Source organism: Salvia hispanica, chromosome 4 (assembly GCF_029641045.1).
Source record: "Salvia hispanica isolate PSC_SH4W2 chromosome 4, Shi_PSC_v1, whole genome shotgun sequence".
Lineage (NCBI taxonomy): Eukaryota > Viridiplantae > Streptophyta > Magnoliopsida > Lamiales > Lamiaceae > Salvia > Salvia hispanica.
Genome location: NC_142695.1, coordinates 12,690,472 through 12,708,849, shown reverse-complemented (window position 1 = coordinate 12,708,849; position 18,378 = coordinate 12,690,472). Strand labels below are relative to the sequence as shown.

Genomic DNA, 18,378 nt, shown 5'->3' with positions numbered 1-18,378 from the left:
AACATGTGATTTTTTAGTTATAGAGGATATTTTTGTAAGAGCATCCTCATCCGTGCTCTTAGCTAAGAGCACGGAAGTGGGCCCGGACCCACTTTTACTCCTTGTCCTTAGCTAAGAGCACAACACCCACATTCGTGCTCTTAGCTAAGGACAAGCTCAAAGATCCCACCATTCTATTATTCAATTTAAATATAAACATTTCCACAATATTAAAATGCATTAAAAATACCCAGAATATTATTACAAATTACAAACTAATTAAAAATTACATAATTCAAATCCTAAAAATTAAAAATTACAAAATCCTAAAAATTAAAAATTACATAATTAAAATCCATAAAATTAAAAAGACCCACTACTCGTTGCCGAATTTCGCCCAAATGTGACTGATTAGATCTTTTGTAGCTCAGTGTGGGCTCTTTTATCGCGCATTGTGTGTCTTCTTTCGATCATCTCGTTCACCGTCGTATGCACACCTCAGCGTGGGGGAGACCTCGCGGTTGAGCTTCCGGCTTCATCCTCATCATAAAAGTTAGCCGCCATCGGTCCTTCGTCAACTATAATCATGTCGGCGATATTCTTAACGTACCAAAGCCGAGAAGGGGACTTCACAATGTTGAATCGGCCTTGAAGGACCCCAAAAGCTCTTTCGACGTCTTTCCGAGCAGACTCTTGACGCTACACCAAAAGAATCTGTCTCGGCTCTTGTGGATTGCTGAACGACTTCACGAAAGTCGACCACCTTGGGTAGATACCATCGGTGAGATAGTAACCCATGTGGTATGCATTTCTGTTGACGGTGAAGTCGATCGCCAGTGCTACACCATTCAAAACAGTGGTGAAGAATATAGCACGTTCAAGTCGTTGTTGGATCCGACAACACCGAAATATGCATGCCAAATCCATAGGCGGTAGTCGGCGACCGCTTCAAGGATAAGCGTTGGGCCGCCGCCTTTGTGGCCGCTTAAGTATTGCCCCCTCCAAGCAGTCGGGCAATTCTTCCACTTCCAATGCATGCAGTCAATGCTGCCTAGCATACCGGGAAAACTGCAGACTGTTTCGTGAAGATGAAGCAACCGTTGACAATCGTCGGTGGTGGGTACCCGAAGGAATTCCTCGTCGAAAGCAAAACGAACGCCGTCGCAAAAACTCTTGAGGCATAGGATTCCAGTTGACTCACCGACATGCAAATACTCGTCGAAGAGGTCAGCCGTTTGCCCAGTAGCAAGTTTCGGATGGCACAAGTACACTTTTGCAACGCCGAGAGACTTTGCCGACCGGTTGCGTCTACACCTGATTGAAAGTATTAGACACGGGTGGACAATGTGTTGACAATACGCATAAACAACAGTTTTGACATGCGAAAACGGTGCCGAAAGTAATCTTCTGGATACCGCGGCTGGTCGGAAAAATAGTCGGCAACGAGCCTTTCCCTGGGCTCCCTCCCGATCACGAGGGATGTAGCGACGTTTTGATCTAGTTGGTTGAGGAGGAGTGGAGGGGGTATTGGCGGCGACATAGGCTTCATAGGCGGCACGGTATTGTTCATAGTATTCTTGTTCTTCGCGCTCCGCTTCCGCAATGAGATCGGTGAAATCCATTTTTGAATTTTTTTTAGAGAGGGTTTGGGTGAGAGAGGAAGATGTAGATGATTTAGTATGAAAAAGTATGAACGAGAGATAATTTGATGTGAAAAGTGAATGATGAATGTGTGTATTTATAGATGATTTTGGGATATAAAAAAATTCACAAAAATCTAAAAAAAAACGTCCATAAACGGCTCTATTTTTTGGGAATCCAAAAATATTTTTTTTTTTATTTTTGGTATTATTTCGAATTATTTATGAATTTTTTTTAAAAAAAAAAAGAAAAATCAAATTTGTCAACGGCTAAGCCGTTGGCCAATCAAATCGTGCCACGTACTCAGCGGCACGGACGTGCTCTTAGCTAAGAGCAGCGCCACGGACAGACGGCAAAATTCCTACCGCTGCGGATGCTCTAAGTTTCAATTAAATAGTACCCTCCGTCCCTGATTAATTGTCACTCTTTTCCATTTTGGTCCGTCCGTCCATAATTGTCACACTTCATTTTTACCATAAATGGTAAGTAGGTCTCACATTCCAGTAACTCACTTCACTCACATTTTATCATAAAACCAATATAAAAAAAGTGGGTTCCACATTCCACTAACTTTTTCAACCAACTTTTCTTTACATTTCTTAAAACCCGTGCCGGTCAAAGAGTGACAATTAATCGGGGACGGGTAGAATAGTACTAAACATGTGATTTTTTTTTCCTTCCTTTCTTGTTTCTTTTTTTCTTCTTTAGTTTCTTCTTCTTCTTTCTTTTTTATTCATTTTCTTCTTTCTTTTTAGTATTTTATCTTCATTTCTTCTTTCTTTTTCTCCTTAGTTTATGTTTCCTTTTTTTTTCTTTTTCTCTTCTTTTCTCTTCTTTCTTTTTAGTGCTTTATACACATCTAATTGCATTCATAATACAAATTAAGAACAGAACACTTAATTAAACTAATTATTTAAAATTATTAAATCAATTAATATTTTTTATTAAATTATTTTATACTCATTTTAGGGTTGAAACACCTAACTAAAAATATTAAACTTTTTAAATCATTATATATACCATTCACGATTTCAAAGTTTTATTAAGACTATAATAATTAATTATTAATATAATATAAAATATAATAATTATTATATAATATTATATGATAATTTAAATAATTATACTTAAATTATTTATTAATTACTACCACTAGGTTGTAGATTATAACAATAATATTATTATAACAATTAAATATAATTATAACTATGGATAATTATAATTAAATATATTTAAATAATTATTAAAAAAGAAATTAATTATTAATTTATAATATTAAAATAATAATATTTATATTTATTAATAATAATAGTATAAAGAGTGAGTAGAATGAGAGAAGATGTAATACTCCTACTAGTTTTTTGTATGCCTAAAATATCCTCTATGACACAAATGGGAAAAATGTAGTACTCCCTCCGTCCACGAATAAGAGTCTCGTTTTTCTATTTTGGTCCGTCCACGAATAGGAGTCCCGGTTCATAATTATCATAAATGGTAAAGAGACCCCACATTCCACTAACTCATTCCACTCACATATAATTTAAAACTAATATATACAAGTGTGGGGATGTGATCAATTGCTAACTGATTATCAATCCAAAATTGAGACTAATTTTTAACCATTAGATTAGAAGATCTTATGGTTGATATAATGTCGTGTAATATATTTTAAATTTAAATAATTATTAATTAAATTAAAAGGGTATTAATGTCAAATCCTATATATAGTAATTATAACTAACTACTTTCTCTCTCCTCAAAATCATCTCAAATCTTTAAATTTACGTAACTCTCTCAATTTAAATTATTTTTTCGCAAAAAATATATCAAATTAAAGATAATTTAATAAGGATTCCATCGAGATCTCAATTGCATATGTTCCGACGATGTTCGGGTGATGAAATTTGATAAATTATATTTCAATTTTCGTACATGTTGATAAGCAGCTTTTATCAACAAATGCAACAAAAAATCTCAATATATTGTAGGCAAAATCTCAATATTATGCATGCCCAATCTCAATAAAAATGTGTTGATATTTTCTTGTCCTTGTGTTGATATTTGTAATACACAATGTTGATATAAAAAAACACTCACGAAAATTATCATATGATAACATAATGACGATATTACCCTTTTGTTGATATTTTGTCTACTATTTATTGAGATTTGTGAGCTTTAATCTCATCCACTCATTTTAAAATCCAAGGGTGGAGATTTAGTCTTGATTTTGGATTAGGGTGCTATAAGCATTAGAATAGGACCCTACAAGTGGGACTCCTATTTCACTAACTTTCTTCCACCCACTTTTCTTAACATTTCTTAAAACTCGCACCATTTAGAAATGAGACTCTTAATGTGGACGGAGGGAGTATTTGTTTAAAGGGTATTTTTGGGGTGAAAATCTCATCAGGTACCAAAAATGTGATTTATATGTACCAAAAACGATATAAAATAAAGATCAAGTACCATTTATATAGTTCACTCTATTATTAATAGTATTTAACTGTTTAAAACTTTTTATATTTATAAATTGGTCTAATTACGATAGACAACCAAAAATGATAAAATTAATCTCCTCTTTGTGGACGAAGGTAGTAATACTGAAAATTTGAATGGTTGGGGCCCATAGGCTCCCTAGACCCCAATGCGATTCATCGCTATAGTTAAATTTTTATTGAATCAATAACAAATACTCATTCCGTCCCAACTAAGTTGAGTCGTATTCTTTTTTTAGATGTCCGATGTCCCAACAAAGTTGAGTCATGTCCTTTTTTGACTAAAAACTAAATATCTAATCATTCTTACTTTACTCTGTCACATACTTTATTTTTCAATCAAATTTCTTAATCTCAGTGCCCAAAAGTTTTGACTCAACTTAATTAAGACTGGAGGAGTAATTCTATGAACGTAAATTTTATATTGAACCATATAAAAAACTTTTCTTATTCATTGTTTATAGCTGTGATTTATATTTCCTTTTTCTTTTTTAACTAACACATTTAAAAGATCATTTTTTTTTCTTATGATAGTATTAGTAGTACACCAAACCCTACCTGATTACAAACTGAGCATGAAATCTAAATTCATTGTAATACAAAATTTAGCAATAAATCTAAATTCATTTCATATTTTCGAATTGAACCTAATTGATCACTAAAGAAGAAGAAACAGACAATAGAAAAGGACGACTTGAGTGGGTGCTTCTCTCTCCTCAAATTCCAGTTGGTGCTTTGCTCAGACGCAATATTTCTCCGCGGCAGGCAGCTGCGATCGGGATCTCAACACTTTCATCCCACAGTTCATCAACAATGCCCGTAAGTTCTTCCATTTCTCCTATCTACGTTACGATTGATCGATTTTCATATGCATATACTCAGATCCGAGGTTGAACCCTACTTATTCCGTGGAATTCTTCCAATTCACATGCCAATGTCGATTCTTCGCGCTTAATTTTGGTTGCAGTCTGATGTGATCGATTAATTTGTGGATGCAGTTTAGGAAACCCGTGGAGTTGGAGGTGGAGCCTCCGAGCGTAGTTCGGTATTTGATCGGAGCGGCGATAATGATGCTTGGAGTGGTGTTACCGGTTGGCTACATGATGTTTCGTAACAAAAGAGTTCCTTCCTCTTCCTCCTACTCCAAACAGACGTAGGTGTGCCTGCCTTTCTCGTATTATTGGAAGTATCGTTGTTTCGACTCTTTTCCCTTCCATTTTATAGGAGGATTATAATAGAAAACTGTTTTTTCTGATTTTGTGGCGTGGCTATGTTTGTTTCTGGATTCTAGGTTTTGTTTATCTTTGATTTAATTAACTGATTCTTCTGGCTGAATCAAGCTTTAGCTATAGATGCAATAAGGCTTGTGCCTTTAGTTAGTTGGACATTTGTGTTTCTAGTTGCAGGATTAGTCCTTAGTGTCGTACTAGTCCGTAATTCTGTGTGGATTTTGAGTGTGCCTGATGTGCTTATCCACATACGATCGCTTATGTAAGAGTTTAGTGGTAAGCTACTTGAGATTTATAGGTCAATTAATGTTTTTCTTGCAGGAACAAGGTTTTGATATAGAGGTGTGTTCTGGATGCCTGGAATTAATGTTTAGTCACGGGCAAGGTGGTACAGTTTGAAGGAAAGGTGGAGAATGGATTTTGATTCTTGGTAACACTGCAAATTGCCTGTACATGTTAGAAAGTCTACTGGTTTTGACATATTGAGCTGTTAGTTTTGACACCTGCCATATATATGGTATATTTGTGGTTTATGAAGATGTATGGTTCGACTGCATTCATCCTAATTTGTGGACAGCTCATTTGGCATTGTTGGTTATCCAAAATATCACTTGACGTTTTTCTATTGTTCCTAGTACTTGTATATTCTTGAAAATTGACATTATGTGCCCCATGTTTACCTGTTTGGTTGTTTTGGTTGGAGTATCACTTCTCTTGCATAGGAAACTTGATGTCTAGACTGATTGCCCTATTTATGTATCTATGTAATGTTGCTTTATCTGGGTTTATCTTTCATTCAGAATAGAAATGGAATGGTCACGACATATAGGTTAATTGCCTTGATAGTATGACTTCTATATCAATGTTTGGATGCAGTTTAGTCTCCCCTCCACTGATGTCTGCAACAAAAAATGCATTCATGAAATTTTGTAACAGAATCACTCTTCTTGGTTAAAACATCTTTCAGTGTCTTATGAGACTAATGATGCATTGGGAAGCACAGCGTAAATTCATAACTTGAGTAAGTTATACTGAGTATGTTGCAATTAACTAGAATAATAGAGGTAGTCTATTTCTTGGCCATTGTAAAGTTGTAGGTCCAGTTCAATTTTTGAGGTTGATGATTTATATTTTTATGGTGGCTATTATGTGATGTATATTCTTTTGACCATGAAACCAGTTGCTTAGGTTTGAGTTGACATTCTTAATATTCAATCCTCTCCTGGTCATACAAGGTCTTGTGTACCTTTTTGTCTGGTATGACATCAGTGTGAATCTGTGATACAAACTTCCTCTTGGATTGTCCAATTTGTTTGTGTATTCTGTTTCTATAGGTTAAGTTTGAAGTTTGGCTACATTTTAAACTGCCTTGTGTTTTTGGCTTCTCCATTGATGTTTCTGCATTCAAGGTGCTTGCATCATATTCAGCTGTTCATGCGATCATTACTTAATATACGACTCAGTTTTGAAGTTAATATGGAGTGTCTACAAGGAGATATGTCTGATGCTTCTAGCTGGGCTTTGTCATATCCAAGACTGGCTGCGCTAAATCATGCTCACGCATGTGTGTTGATTCTTTGAGATTGTTTAGTAGTACTATTTGTGACTATTAGGCGCCCAAGGATAAATGCCCAATGCTGCCATTTGATCAGAGGATCACCTGACCTTCTCATTCGTTTGATACTTGAAAGTATAAGTGCAAATATAAATAACTGTTGTATTAAAAACTACCGTTGAAAAAAATCAGTTTTTCTTTCCAAAACCAAGATATTCCAATCTAGGTTGAAAGAACTGAACATTCAATCCTGGGACGGATGAACGAACAAAAAACCTAACGCTTTAGATGAATGTTCAAGAGAGTCACCTCCCAGCCTTTAAGATTGATTCCACCTACCCAGTGGTTCTCCCATACGGATTCTACCGCCTCTCTTGATACAAAATCTGAAGTCAGACGAGCTTTCTTTGACGATACCAGACTGGGAAATAGGAGCTTGGAAGACCAACACCACGGTTGATCCCATGTTAAAAGCAGCTACCTGTTTTTAATAATGACAATATCCAGTTCCAGAGCATGAATACTAGAATGAAGAAAATAAGACAGCATCCAGAGCATAAACACTAGCATAAAGAAAGCAAGACACCGCATTATAAATGTTTCCTAGTTAAGATAAATGAGCTCAATGCCTCATACCTCATCTCCTTTCCTTAGTGGCACTCCTGTGCCTTCGGGTTCATATAATCGTTCATCTGGCGGCAATGAATGAATCAGTTTCTTTTGGGGTTTATTTGTCTTGAGAGTTGGCTCGATGAAAAGCTGCCATTACGTGCATACAGTGTTAGAACGCAGTAGTATATCATGTGAGAATCTGAGATATCACTTTGTAAAGACATGGGTGCATCATGAAAATCTAGTGTTTAAATGTCATATTAAGTAACAAATGGTATATTTCCCAAGCTTACTGATCACAGTCCACAGAGAATCTCACCCCTCCATCTCCTAGTTTGTAAATATTTCACTTTTCATTTTTAAAGGTTTACAAGAAAAAGAAAAGGATCTACACATACTAAGAATAACATCTAAACATAATTACCTTCAAAGTAAACTTATGGAAGGAAAAGAAAACCTTACTGACACCTAATTCTGACACTATTTTTACTGAGCCTATTCATCAGAATTCAGAATCCAGGATAAAACATGACCAATCTCCGTACTATGTAGGGACAAACAACTAATAAATTAAGACAATCAAGGAAGTCAGAACCTCGATGGAACCGATATTTGTTGCACCAATTGCTGCCATAGCCATATAGCCTTGTTTCCATTGACCTTCAAGCACTACCTGGTTATCAATATCAGATGTCAGCATATTTGGTTGAAGAATATAAGCGCTAATACTGAATAAGCATTTTTTAAGGACTATACTGCCTGCTTCAATTACTATGCTATATATATCTAGTAAGCAGGATTCAGAGAAATCAAATGCACACACAGTTGCACAGTTTGCTCTTAGTCTATATTACCTTATTTCATTGGAACAGGGGGTAATGAGCAAGAAACAACTCGTTATAAAAATGACACTCAATGTTTGACGACTTATATCAAAGTGTAAAATTACAGTGGGTCTAAATTCATGACGTATGGATTTTATCTTTCTCTGGTTGGCATAGTAGTGTAGTGGTTGGGAAACAAATCGAAGTTAATATCAGAGTTTCGTATTTATCAACTTCCACATGGCCATCAAAGCGCATAGGTTGATTGGTAACTCTTCTTGACTTTGGACTAAGATCTCTAGCTGGTGAAATATAATTCAGCAAATGTTGGCCAAATGATATTCACAAAGCAATAACCTTCTGAACTTAAGAAACTACCATAAGCATGGGGAGAGGAAAACATACACAGAAACCTACCCTTTCATTTTCAACATACAAGTTTCTGATGGTTCTCGTTGCTCGCTCATTCATTGGAAGGAGATGACCTGCAAGGAACATAAGAATGAACTCAACAATAATGCAAATAATATGGGAGGACGTGATATATTAGAGCATCTAATAACTTAAAATGTTTTCATGTTCATTGACTACAAACTCCAAAAGAAGCATGCCAGCACACAAAAATTTAGTACTGTATTTCATAAAATGCAGTAGATAGAAACTATAAGATCAATTCATAAACAGAGATTTTTAGAAATAATCTAAGTGCAAGCTGTAAGGTTCCATCAATTACAGAAGCAGGTTAGATTGTAGACAGATAAACGGGACAAGATTATCCTCCTCAAAATCTAACAGCAGTTGGGAACATTTGCAAAATTGAGCTGAAAAAAATCGATACAAAGTTATAGCTTGCCGGAAAAATGCCGTCGAAGGAGAAGATTCCAATCAACTGGAGAATGTATCCGATGGTAGTCTCCAGGCTTCAAGTAAATTACACAATAGAAGAGGCCTTTCTGTGGGCTACATAAATTAATGACATCATAAATCCAATTGCCAAGGTAACGTATATACTAAAAAAACTCTTTTAACTTCTAAAAACCTGATCTAACAATAAGAATTGTTTCATTGGTAATTATAGATCAGGCACATTGTCACTTGATATAATGTAATATTGCTTCAAACTAATCCAAGATTTACCGGGATGATGCATTATCTCTAACTTTAGGAGAAGCCAAGAAGGAAATACTCCACCATGACTTCTGGTTTACATCTCTCACAGTTTTCTCTTCCTTGCCACTATCTTCATTAGCATCTTCTGCGGCAATCATGGGAAGATTCGAGTTTGCACCAAGAAGGGAAGAAGCAGAATAAGAACATCCCTTTACTTGCTCAATCATAGCTCCTGGTCCTCTTAACTCACCAAATCTTAGAACTGTCCCATCTACAGGACTGACCTATAGAAGGAATAAAATTAGTACACAGTGATCAAGCGGTTCAGAAACAGCACAGCTGCTATGGAAGGATGTAGATATCCAGAACTTGTTAACAGTTACCACTTACCAGACAATAAGGGTCAGAATCAATGGGCCTGGAGCTCTCTTTCAACTTGCGAACAAAAAATTCTCTTAAGCTAGCATATTCTTCCAATGGTAGTTGAGCTTCTTCCAAGTCTAATTTACATAAAGAAAAGGAAAGTTCAGCGGTTTCTTTGATCTGTTTAGTTTAGCAAAGTATAAATGAATTTATTGAAAATACATTAAGAAGGATGTTGATGCCGATCAGGAAAACATACTAGAGTGAAAAGCTCGCGCCCATGCTTTATATACATATGGCCGTAACCAAATGGGAAGTTCCTGATCAAGGATTATTTTAGAGCATAACTTAAGGTCATTCATGATATATTAGCTCAACAAACATTGTATACTCACCACACCAGTTAAGGAGCCCCAAAACCGTGAAATAGAGCGCAAGGGTAGCAATCTCAAGAATCTAGCCTATCACCAATCAAAGTTTGGCATAAAAATCATATAGTGGATACTTACATGTAATCACACAATAAAAGGGAATGATTTACCTTCACATCCGGGTGAAACTCTGATTCGATACCCTTAGCCTTGGCCTCTTCAATCTATTTCTCAAACAATTGAAAAGATAGACACCAGCACATCTGTTAAGATACATTGTTTCCAGAGTAACAATATAATGATAAAGAGCTAATTGCCATTTAAATCATGACGTTGCGTTGACTTCTTCTCAGTCCCACAGGGTCAAATTTGAATTTAAAATGACGAAGTTTCTATTGTTCACAATTGGCCCACGACTAATTTTTTCGGCGCTTACATGTATCAATTTCACTGAGGTTGTGCTTTCATATACTTGTTTACATGATTTGACCAACTAAGTGGCACCAACATCTACAAAACAACGCTTACATGTATCAATTTCACTGAGGTTGTGCTTTCATATACTTGTTTGCATGATTTGACCAACTAAGTGGCACCAACATCTACAAAACAACGTCGTTTTGGTTTATGAAATAAAAACAATCCCCCGTGTTTACCTTTCTCTCTCCCACACTACGTCTCCTCCTCCCCCGCCACCGCCTCTATTCTACGCAGCCACCTTCTCCCACATCCCCCTCTCACCTCCCCACACCTCGTCCAATCCCTAGCCTCCAACCTCCACCGTAAATTCCACATCCTAAAGAACGACTTTGCCTTCAGATTCTCCCTCAACTCAATCCAAACTCCCCTTCTCAACCTCTCCCTGCTCTCCCGCAGCAACATGCTCTCTCTGACTAAGTAGTAAGTAGTCCGTCTCTCTCTCTCCCGATAGCCATGGCTTGGTAGAGGATGGGATGGGAAGAGGATGGGACTGGGCCGGGGAGGGTTTTGAAAAGAAAATATTCTTAATTTAGAGAAACGGCGTCGTTTTGAGTATCACCAAACAACGTCTCATACGAGTGGGACTAAGTTTGAGCTTAGCATTTTTTAGTCAAGCTTGGGCTTGAGAGTAGCCTAAATCCAATCAAATCTAGGTATCTGCTAAGAAAAGCTTAAAAAGAAAGAGCTAGCAGTACACATGCAAACCATTGACAAAGCAAGGACTAAATTAAGCAACGACAATGCTTTTACAATCCCTTATTAGTACATTGTAATTACCTGTTTATCATCATACATACGACGGACATGAAGTGCACCAAGCATAAGTATCGTTGCCACAGTTGCACCAGGCACTAAAAAAGAATTGCCTGCACAATACTTGAAAAAAAATGTTCTTCTAGAGTAACTTTACTGCTGGACATGAACACAATACGAAATTGCAGAATCACATAGCTTTTCTCCCATAAAATTTCAGGAATATGTATTTCCGAATGCAATCTATATTCTTATAACCAATTAAACGCCATCAAAACTTAAATTACAGAAAAATTAACATCTACTACTAGTCAATTGGCAGACAAATTGCCATGAAGAATGATAAACAATGCTAAATATGCGTAATTAAACGCAAAAGTTGCTTATAATCTTTCCTATAGCAGAGAGACACAAAATAGGGGTATTATGAAGTCGAGTAAGGTCTGGTCTGTTCACGACTTGCAGAGGAGAATAAAAGAGTTGCGTTGTGTCGTACCTTGCGAACTTCCGCCGCTGTTACTGGCGCCGCCGGGGAAGGAAGCTTGCGGCTGAGCAGGTCGGGCGCTGCGAAGAAATGTAGTGAAATGGAATCGTCGGTGGAGGTAAATCTTGTGGTAGTTTAGCAGTGGAATACTTCGAGAAGCTCTCCATTTCGTCATCTTTCTCCTCTTTGTCAATGATCAGCGCGGCGGCGCGTGAGGGAATCCTAGGGCGCCGGTTTGGCCGGTTATTCGATGCTCTTTGGCAAAAATTAACTTTCAAAATGTAATCTCAAGAAATTTTTAAAAAGTTGAGTTTTTTCACGAACTTTAAAATTGACAAATAATATCACGAACTTTACCCCTGTTTGTTTTTTCCCAACAATGAAAAAATTTCCACAAATAATATTATGATATGAATTTGTTTTCGTAATTTCTCGACAACAATTTTGATAGCTTCAAGTTTTTCAATCTTTGAAGATAGTTTTTCTTGAAGCACATCCTATCAAATTGTTCTTCAATCTACTTCCTCCGTCCCACAAAAGATGTCACACTTGTGGGACGGCACGAGATTTTAGGAGGTTTTATTTTGTGTGTTAAATGGAGAGAGAAAATATAATTTTTATATTTATGTGAGAGAGAATTTTTTCAAAAAGGGAAATGTGACATCTTTTATGGGACAAACTAAAACGGAGAGTGTGACATCTTTTGTGGGACGGAGGAAGTATTAAAATAATATGAATTTTTTCATTCGTGGGAAAAAACAAACCGAGAGTAAAGTTCATGATATTATTTACCAATTTTAAAGTTCATGGGAAAATCCAACTTTTTGAAAGTTTCGTGATATTGGATGTCAATATCCCTTCAAAAATTTATACTGATGTGAAATTAGAAAGTCTGATTTTTAAAATATTGATCATATTATTCTAGATAGTTTAAAATAACCAAATTGCCCTAAGAATATATCATCCACAAAAACTATCAATTGGTCCCAGCATAATCAATCTTTGAAAAAATCAACGGGGCCTTCCCTCGAATTCTATACAATTTGAACTGAGAGAGTTGGAAATCAACATTTATGGCTTTTGGAACACTAAAATATGGGATAATTGGAGTTGGAATGATGGGAAGAGAGCACCTAGTCAATCTTCACTACCTCAAGGATGAAAATGTATCTGTAGTTGCTGTTGCTGATCCTCACTTGCCTTCCCAACAGCAAGCTCTCAAACTTGCACAATCTTTTAACTGGGCAATTCAGGTAAGGGATTAATCTCAACATTTTATTTTCATTTCGGTTTAATTGAGTGATAAAGTGTGAGTTATTTATTTTTTGAGCAAGAAAAAGATGATTGGTATATTTGTTGTGGGATTGTTTTGATTGAGTGATTTGACTCTGGATTGAGTGTTGCCTGTGTGGTTCGTTTTGAAGGTATTTTGTTGTCACAAGGAGCTGTTGGATAGTGGAGTGTGTGATGTAGTGATTGTATCTACTCCCAACATGACTCACTATGAAATCTTGATGGATATTATAAGCCACCCCAAACCCCATCATGTTCTGGTGGAGAAGCCTCTTTGCACCACCGTTGCACATTGCAAGCAGGTATGATTGTGTCTTGAGTTAACGAAATGCTAATATACAAATATGCAATTGACATGCATTGGATAAGTATTTGTGTTTTTCTGTGAATAGGGGTGTAGAATCAGGTGCATGATAATGTTATAACTTGTTGATTATTTCTCTGCTCATTCCATTGGTAAATGGTGATGAGAGGTCACTAAGATTTTTCTTTGCTGTCCAATGAATAACATAAGATTTCTGGGCTGATGTCACTCAAAAATTGGTTTGATGCTGCTGGTATTGTTTACATCAAAATGTTCCTCTAATTCAAGTCGAATGAGATTAATGTATTGATTTCTTTATTCTTCGCCACTTTTCCTATGAGCTGGTAAGTGGTAACTAGACTAGCATCAATAAGCTGATTGCGCTTTTCGGTGAGTTCGACAATGATTGATGGGAGCAGGACTTTGATACAGACATCTATTATCCAATATCTCTTAGTGGTCTATTATGCTAACAGCTGTAAGTAAATGAATATGAGAATGGTATATCGCTAGACAAGTATTTAATTAATTGGCGGAGCTTCTATGTGCATGAAAGATGGTACTTGTGACAACTCTAATAAAGCAACTGTATAAATAACATGTCTCCTAACAAAGTTTTGAAGTAGCAATGCGCATATGAAACCTGAAGTGTGTCATGTATTAACTTTTATTTTATGCCAAACCCCTGTTATCTATATAGCCCTGTTACTGCAATATCTGCCTGCACAAGTGTTCGCATTATGTGATCAACTATGTTCATCATTATTTCTCAGGTCATAGAAGCTGCTAAACACAGACCAGATGTGCTTGTACAGGTTGGATTAGAATATAGATATATGCCACCAGTTGCCAAACTAATTGATCTGGTCAAGGGTGGAGTTCTAGGACAAGTCAAAATGGTTTCTATCCGTGAGCACCGCTTCCCATTTCTAGTCAAGGTATTTTGTGCCACTCTCAGTGTCTGCTTTCACCAGATTCTTGACCCATTGTGCTGTAGGTTAACAATTGGAACCGATTTAACTGTAACTCTGGAGGTACTCTGGTAGAGAAATGTTGCCACTTCTTTGACCTCATGACCCTATTTGCTGCGGCTAATCCTGTCCGCGTCATGGCTTCTGGAGCTATCGATGTAAATCATAAAGATGAAATTTATGATGGGAAGGTAATATCACATTTGTAGCATGTAATGTTTTATATTATTGATCATTTGATTCGATCATTCAAAGATTTATACATATGGTATTGAGCATGGTTTGCATTCCTTTTCCCTCTCCCTGCATTATTCTTCAGTAGTTGTTAGTATAAGGGAGCCACATGGACTTGGATAAGGGGAAAACGTGTTCTTACCTGGGCAAGTAAGTAACTTGGTAGTACATAATTTTGGGGGTTTAATCTCTGTATTTATATTTTCTACATTGTTGCATGTGTATTTCGCCCTGCTCCAGTCCTGTTCTGATTTGCCATGATCACAGGTCAAAAACTCCAAATTAATCATCAATCTCAATTCTCATGTATTTCAGCATGTTGGAGATAGATAAACTTGTTGCGTAAGTGGTGAGAAAAGGGGTGTCATGCTTCAGATATATTTGCTTTTCCTTTATGCTGGGATGTGTATGATGGAAAATGAGAACATTGATAAAATATACTGAGTAAAGCATGTCGTGCAGCGTATTGCAAAGCTATTTATAAATAGTTTCTCTTTGGTCGTAGTTTACACTGCCTGCATTTGTAGTCCTTATCTATTTGCCTTTACCAAGTTCTTGTGTGCGACTGTTTCTGCTTCTAGGTAAGCTCCAGCTGTTTGCTTAATCATGTATTTACTGCACAGAAGTGTCCCGATTTCATGACTCTAAAATGTAGGGCAAATTGTGTTTTAAGAACATTTCCTCTTATATTCTGATACATTGCTCAAACTTAATTATATATGTAATTCTTACATTATAAAAACATAACGATAATTAAAAAGTAAAAGAAGGCAGCAGAGAGTAATTAGAAGACACACTTCACAGAAAGGAGCAGGAGCACAATGACAAAGTCATTTCCTATAGCATTTTATCATCTTGTGGTAACATAACATGGCCAATTTCTTGTTCCTGCAGGTTCCAGATATAATCGATAATGCATATGTAATTGTTGAATTTGAAAACGGTTCACGGGGCCTGCTTGATCTCTGTATGTTTGCTGAGGGCAGTAAAAATGAACAAGAGATATCTGTTGTTGGTCAGATCGGAAAGGTACATCCTTCACTCATCTCCACCTAAAGGATATGGTGCACATCTTTAGCCTGTGATGCTCGATTTTATAACGTATTGTTGCACTACTGCTTTCCCAATTCTACTCCTAATGGAAAATACTACAGGGTGAGGCGTTTGTGCCAGAAAGCATAGTCCGTTGGGGAACGCGTGCAGATGGAAGAGATGGTGTGAAGACATTAAAAGCTGAGGACGATCGCATAAAGTAAGTTGATCAAAAATACAAGCCAAAGTTGAACCATCAAAGCTTTATGTCATTGATGTATAATTCACTGTGTGCTAGGTATGATGGGCTACATCATGGTTCTAGCTATCTGGAACATCTTCACTTTTTGTCAGTGGTAAGAGCGAAAGGCACACAAGCTCCCGCTGTAGGCCTGCATGACGGATTGCTCTCCGTAGCCATAGGAGTTGCAGCTCAACTCTCCATTGAGAAAGGCCGTTTTGTAACTATTGAGGAGGTCATGGAATAACCATTCTATACACATTTCTTCCACATTTTCCGGTGGAGGTTCATTCTCAGCTTCCACACATAATTGAAATATTTCGGGTGCATTTACTTTGTGTGATAGCTTATATATGTAAAAGAAATAATACAATATGCTGATTTGCCATATATATTGATGGATTAAAACCAACTTTAAGCGCATTTCATGTAACCCTTGAAAGAGTCAATTCTGTGTACAGTCGATCCAATCTATCGATGTAGCATAGTGATATTGATCGATCGTCCCATTTGGCAGGTATACTTGAAGTTGACGATATCAACTTGTTGTGCATGGTCAGCACGGAGTCAGCACTTATGTGAAATTGTAAATATTATGTGTATGTGATTGTTGCATGATATTGTGAGTTGGTTCTTTTGATGTAATGTAGGAGATCTAGTTGGTCTTTAATTTAACTTCTTGTGTGATTTGCTGTTTCGTCGCCTTTAGACATAACAATTTGGTGCACGTTGTTCATATATGATGCGGTGAACGCATGGTTTCAAATTTCAATTGATGCTACGCCGATCTTTGGACCTCACGAGGGATAAGTTCACAAAGGAATTTCTCATACGTTTCGGGCAAAGTGCAACATTAGATGGCTACGAGGCATTACATACGATGCATCAAGATGGAATATGATGCTACTTTTGAGCCTCGGATTGCTTATCCGCTAGATCTTCATGGTCTTCAAGATCAAGGAGAATCGATTGATTATCATTGCCAACTTCCTCAGGGGAAAATCTCATTTGGCAACTTATTCTACTTCGACATTCAACATCACAAGCTTACACAGAGAAAATATTCACTACTCCTTCCAAATCAAAGTGACCCTATGAGTTAGTATGCCCGATTAATAATTCTTCGACAAATGGAAAATTTCTGGTTCACATGACTTCCCCACGTCCGCAACAATTTATGTACGAGCACTATCAATTAGATAACTTAAAGTTGGTCAATCTATTGACATAGTATGAAATGCATCGTATTTTTTTCACCAGGTCGTGAGCATATTCGTAACTAACCTTATTTATAAGTACTACTCCCTCCGTCCACGAATAAGAGTCCCGTTTTTCCATTTTGGTCCGTTCACAAATAAGAGTCCCGGTTCATAATTACCATAAATGGTAAAGAGACCTCACATTCCACTAACTCATTCCATCATTTAAAACTAATATATACAAGTGGGACTCCTATTCCACTAACTTTCTTTCACCCACTTTTCTTAACATTTCTTAAAACCCGCGCTATTTAGAAATGAGACTCTTAATCGTGGACGGATGGAGTAATAAATAACTCGATGCTGAATCACAATTAAATTTCTCTTAACCCGAGTTTTATATAGTACTTACTAATTTACAAATAGGGGGAGTGATTAATTGCCATAAGATTAATTACTAACTACAACAACAACTAATTACTAATTTAAGGCCATAAGATTTTAGAAAACGTGTGGTCTACAATTTGTCACGTGTAATTTTTGTTTTTATTAATAAAATCAAAAAAGATAAAAAAAACTTCAAATTAGGGTTTTGAATGAAAATGTCAATATAGTGTTTCGAAAATATCAACACAATGCTTTGAGAATGTCAACACAATGCTTTAAGAATATTAACCCGTTGCTTATATTGACATTCTACATGTATTATATTGACATATTTTATATAGTATGTTGACATTTCTGATGTACGAAAAAATTAAAAAATTTTGAATTTTTTTTCAAATTTTGACGTCGGAACATATGCATGTAGGATATCGTTGGAATCCTTATAAATTTATCTTTAATTTGATATATGTTATATGAATTTAAAGTTTTGGGATTTCTTTAAAAAGTTAGTTATAGCTAAACATGTACTCCCTATGTCCCAATATATTAGACCCTTATTCCTTTTGGGTGTCCCAACATATTTGAGCCATTTCTATTTATGGTAAAAATTTACTTTCCTACCAATTCCACTTACACCATTAAACAACATCTCATAAATTCCTGTGCCCAAGAGAAAGGGCTCTAATATCTTGGGACGGATGGAGTAGTTAATTGACATTAATACCCCTATTGATATTTTTTGGAATTAATCCTATGACCTTATTGACGTTTTTCGTTGATCGTATTGATATTTAGGGATTGATGATCTTAACCCTTAA

General features: G+C 36.3%; 3 protein-coding genes across 7 annotated transcripts; 2 read left to right on the top strand and 1 right to left on the bottom strand.

The window, feature by feature from the left end:
* The first annotated feature begins 4,767 nt into the window (after positions 1-4,767).
* Positions 4,768-5,972, top strand: LOC125195772 (uncharacterized). Of its 2 annotated transcripts, none has more exons than XM_089057717.1 (3): positions 4,768-4,937; positions 5,117-5,275; positions 5,669-5,972. In XM_089057717.1, the coding sequence occupies exons 1-2, from the start codon at positions 4,932-4,934 to the stop codon at positions 5,273-5,275; spliced, it is 165 nt and encodes a 54-aa protein (XP_088913843.1). In that variant the 5' UTR covers positions 4,768-4,931; the 3' UTR covers positions 5,669-5,972. The 2 variants fall into 2 exon arrangements, with proteins under 2 accessions (XP_088913843.1, XP_047949949.1); XM_048093992.2 differs by having other exon boundaries at positions 4,772-4,937; positions 5,117-5,271.
* A 1,108-nt stretch (positions 5,973-7,080) lies between these two features.
* PSD1 (phosphatidylserine decarboxylase 1) lies at positions 7,081-12,175 on the bottom strand. Of its 2 annotated transcripts, none has more exons than XM_048093991.2 (12): positions 11,912-12,175; positions 11,440-11,528; positions 10,353-10,406; positions 10,207-10,272; positions 10,071-10,131; positions 9,839-9,948; positions 9,476-9,732; positions 9,192-9,298; positions 8,756-8,823; positions 8,110-8,187; positions 7,539-7,661; positions 7,081-7,383 (listed from the first exon to the last, which is right to left on the bottom strand). In XM_048093991.2, the coding sequence occupies exons 1-12, from the start codon at positions 12,072-12,074 to the stop codon at positions 7,222-7,224; spliced, it is 1,338 nt and encodes a 445-aa protein (XP_047949948.1). In that variant the 5' UTR covers positions 12,075-12,175; the 3' UTR covers positions 7,081-7,221. The 2 variants fall into 2 exon arrangements, with proteins under 2 accessions (XP_047949948.1, XP_088913841.1); XM_089057715.1 differs by having other exon boundaries at positions 11,440-11,538; positions 11,912-12,034.
* A 692-nt stretch (positions 12,176-12,867) lies between these two features.
* LOC125191819 (Oxidoreductase family protein) lies at positions 12,868-16,661 on the top strand. 3 transcript variants are annotated; one of them, XM_048089238.2, is made up of 8 exons: positions 12,868-13,152; positions 13,324-13,494; positions 14,270-14,434; positions 14,494-14,658; positions 15,596-15,730; positions 15,856-15,953; positions 16,032-16,209; positions 16,492-16,661. In XM_048089238.2, the coding sequence occupies exons 1-8, from the start codon at positions 12,973-12,975 to the stop codon at positions 16,579-16,581; spliced, it is 1,182 nt and encodes a 393-aa protein (XP_047945195.1). In that variant the 5' UTR covers positions 12,868-12,972; the 3' UTR covers positions 16,582-16,661. The 3 variants fall into 3 exon arrangements, with proteins under 3 accessions (XP_047945195.1, XP_047945198.1, XP_088913842.1); XM_048089241.2 differs by having other exon boundaries at positions 12,870-13,152; positions 16,032-16,259; XM_089057716.1 differs by lacking the exon at positions 16,492-16,661 and having other exon boundaries at positions 12,870-13,152; positions 16,032-16,386.
* The last annotated feature ends 1,717 nt before the right edge of the window (positions 16,662-18,378 follow it).

What these genes read in the sequence shown, in the direction of transcription:
- PSD1 (XM_048093991.2), bottom strand. Translation starts at nt 12,074, where the DNA reads ATGACGAAATGGAGAGCTTCTCGAAGTATTCCACTGCTAAACTACCAC. An exon ending in AGTTTCACCCGGATGTGAAG is followed by an intron (nt 10,273 to 10,352) that starts GTAAATCATTCC and finishes GATTGGTGATAG; the next exon opens with GCTAGATTCTTGAGATTGCT. An exon ending in TGTATGTTGAAAATGAAAGG is followed by an intron (nt 8,188 to 8,755) that starts GTAGGTTTCTGT and finishes ATTGATAACCAG; the next exon opens with GTAGTGCTTGAAGGTCAATG.
- LOC125191819 (XM_048089238.2), top strand. Translation starts at nt 12,973, where the DNA reads ATGGCTTTTGGAACACTAAAATATGGGATAATTGGAGTTGGAATGATG. An exon ending in CCGTTGCACATTGCAAGCAG is followed by an intron (nt 13,495 to 14,269) that starts GTATGATTGTGT and finishes ATTATTTCTCAG; the next exon opens with GTCATAGAAGCTGCTAAACA. An exon ending in GCTGAGGACGATCGCATAAA is followed by an intron (nt 15,954 to 16,031) that starts GTAAGTTGATCA and finishes ACTGTGTGCTAG; the next exon opens with GTATGATGGGCTACATCATG.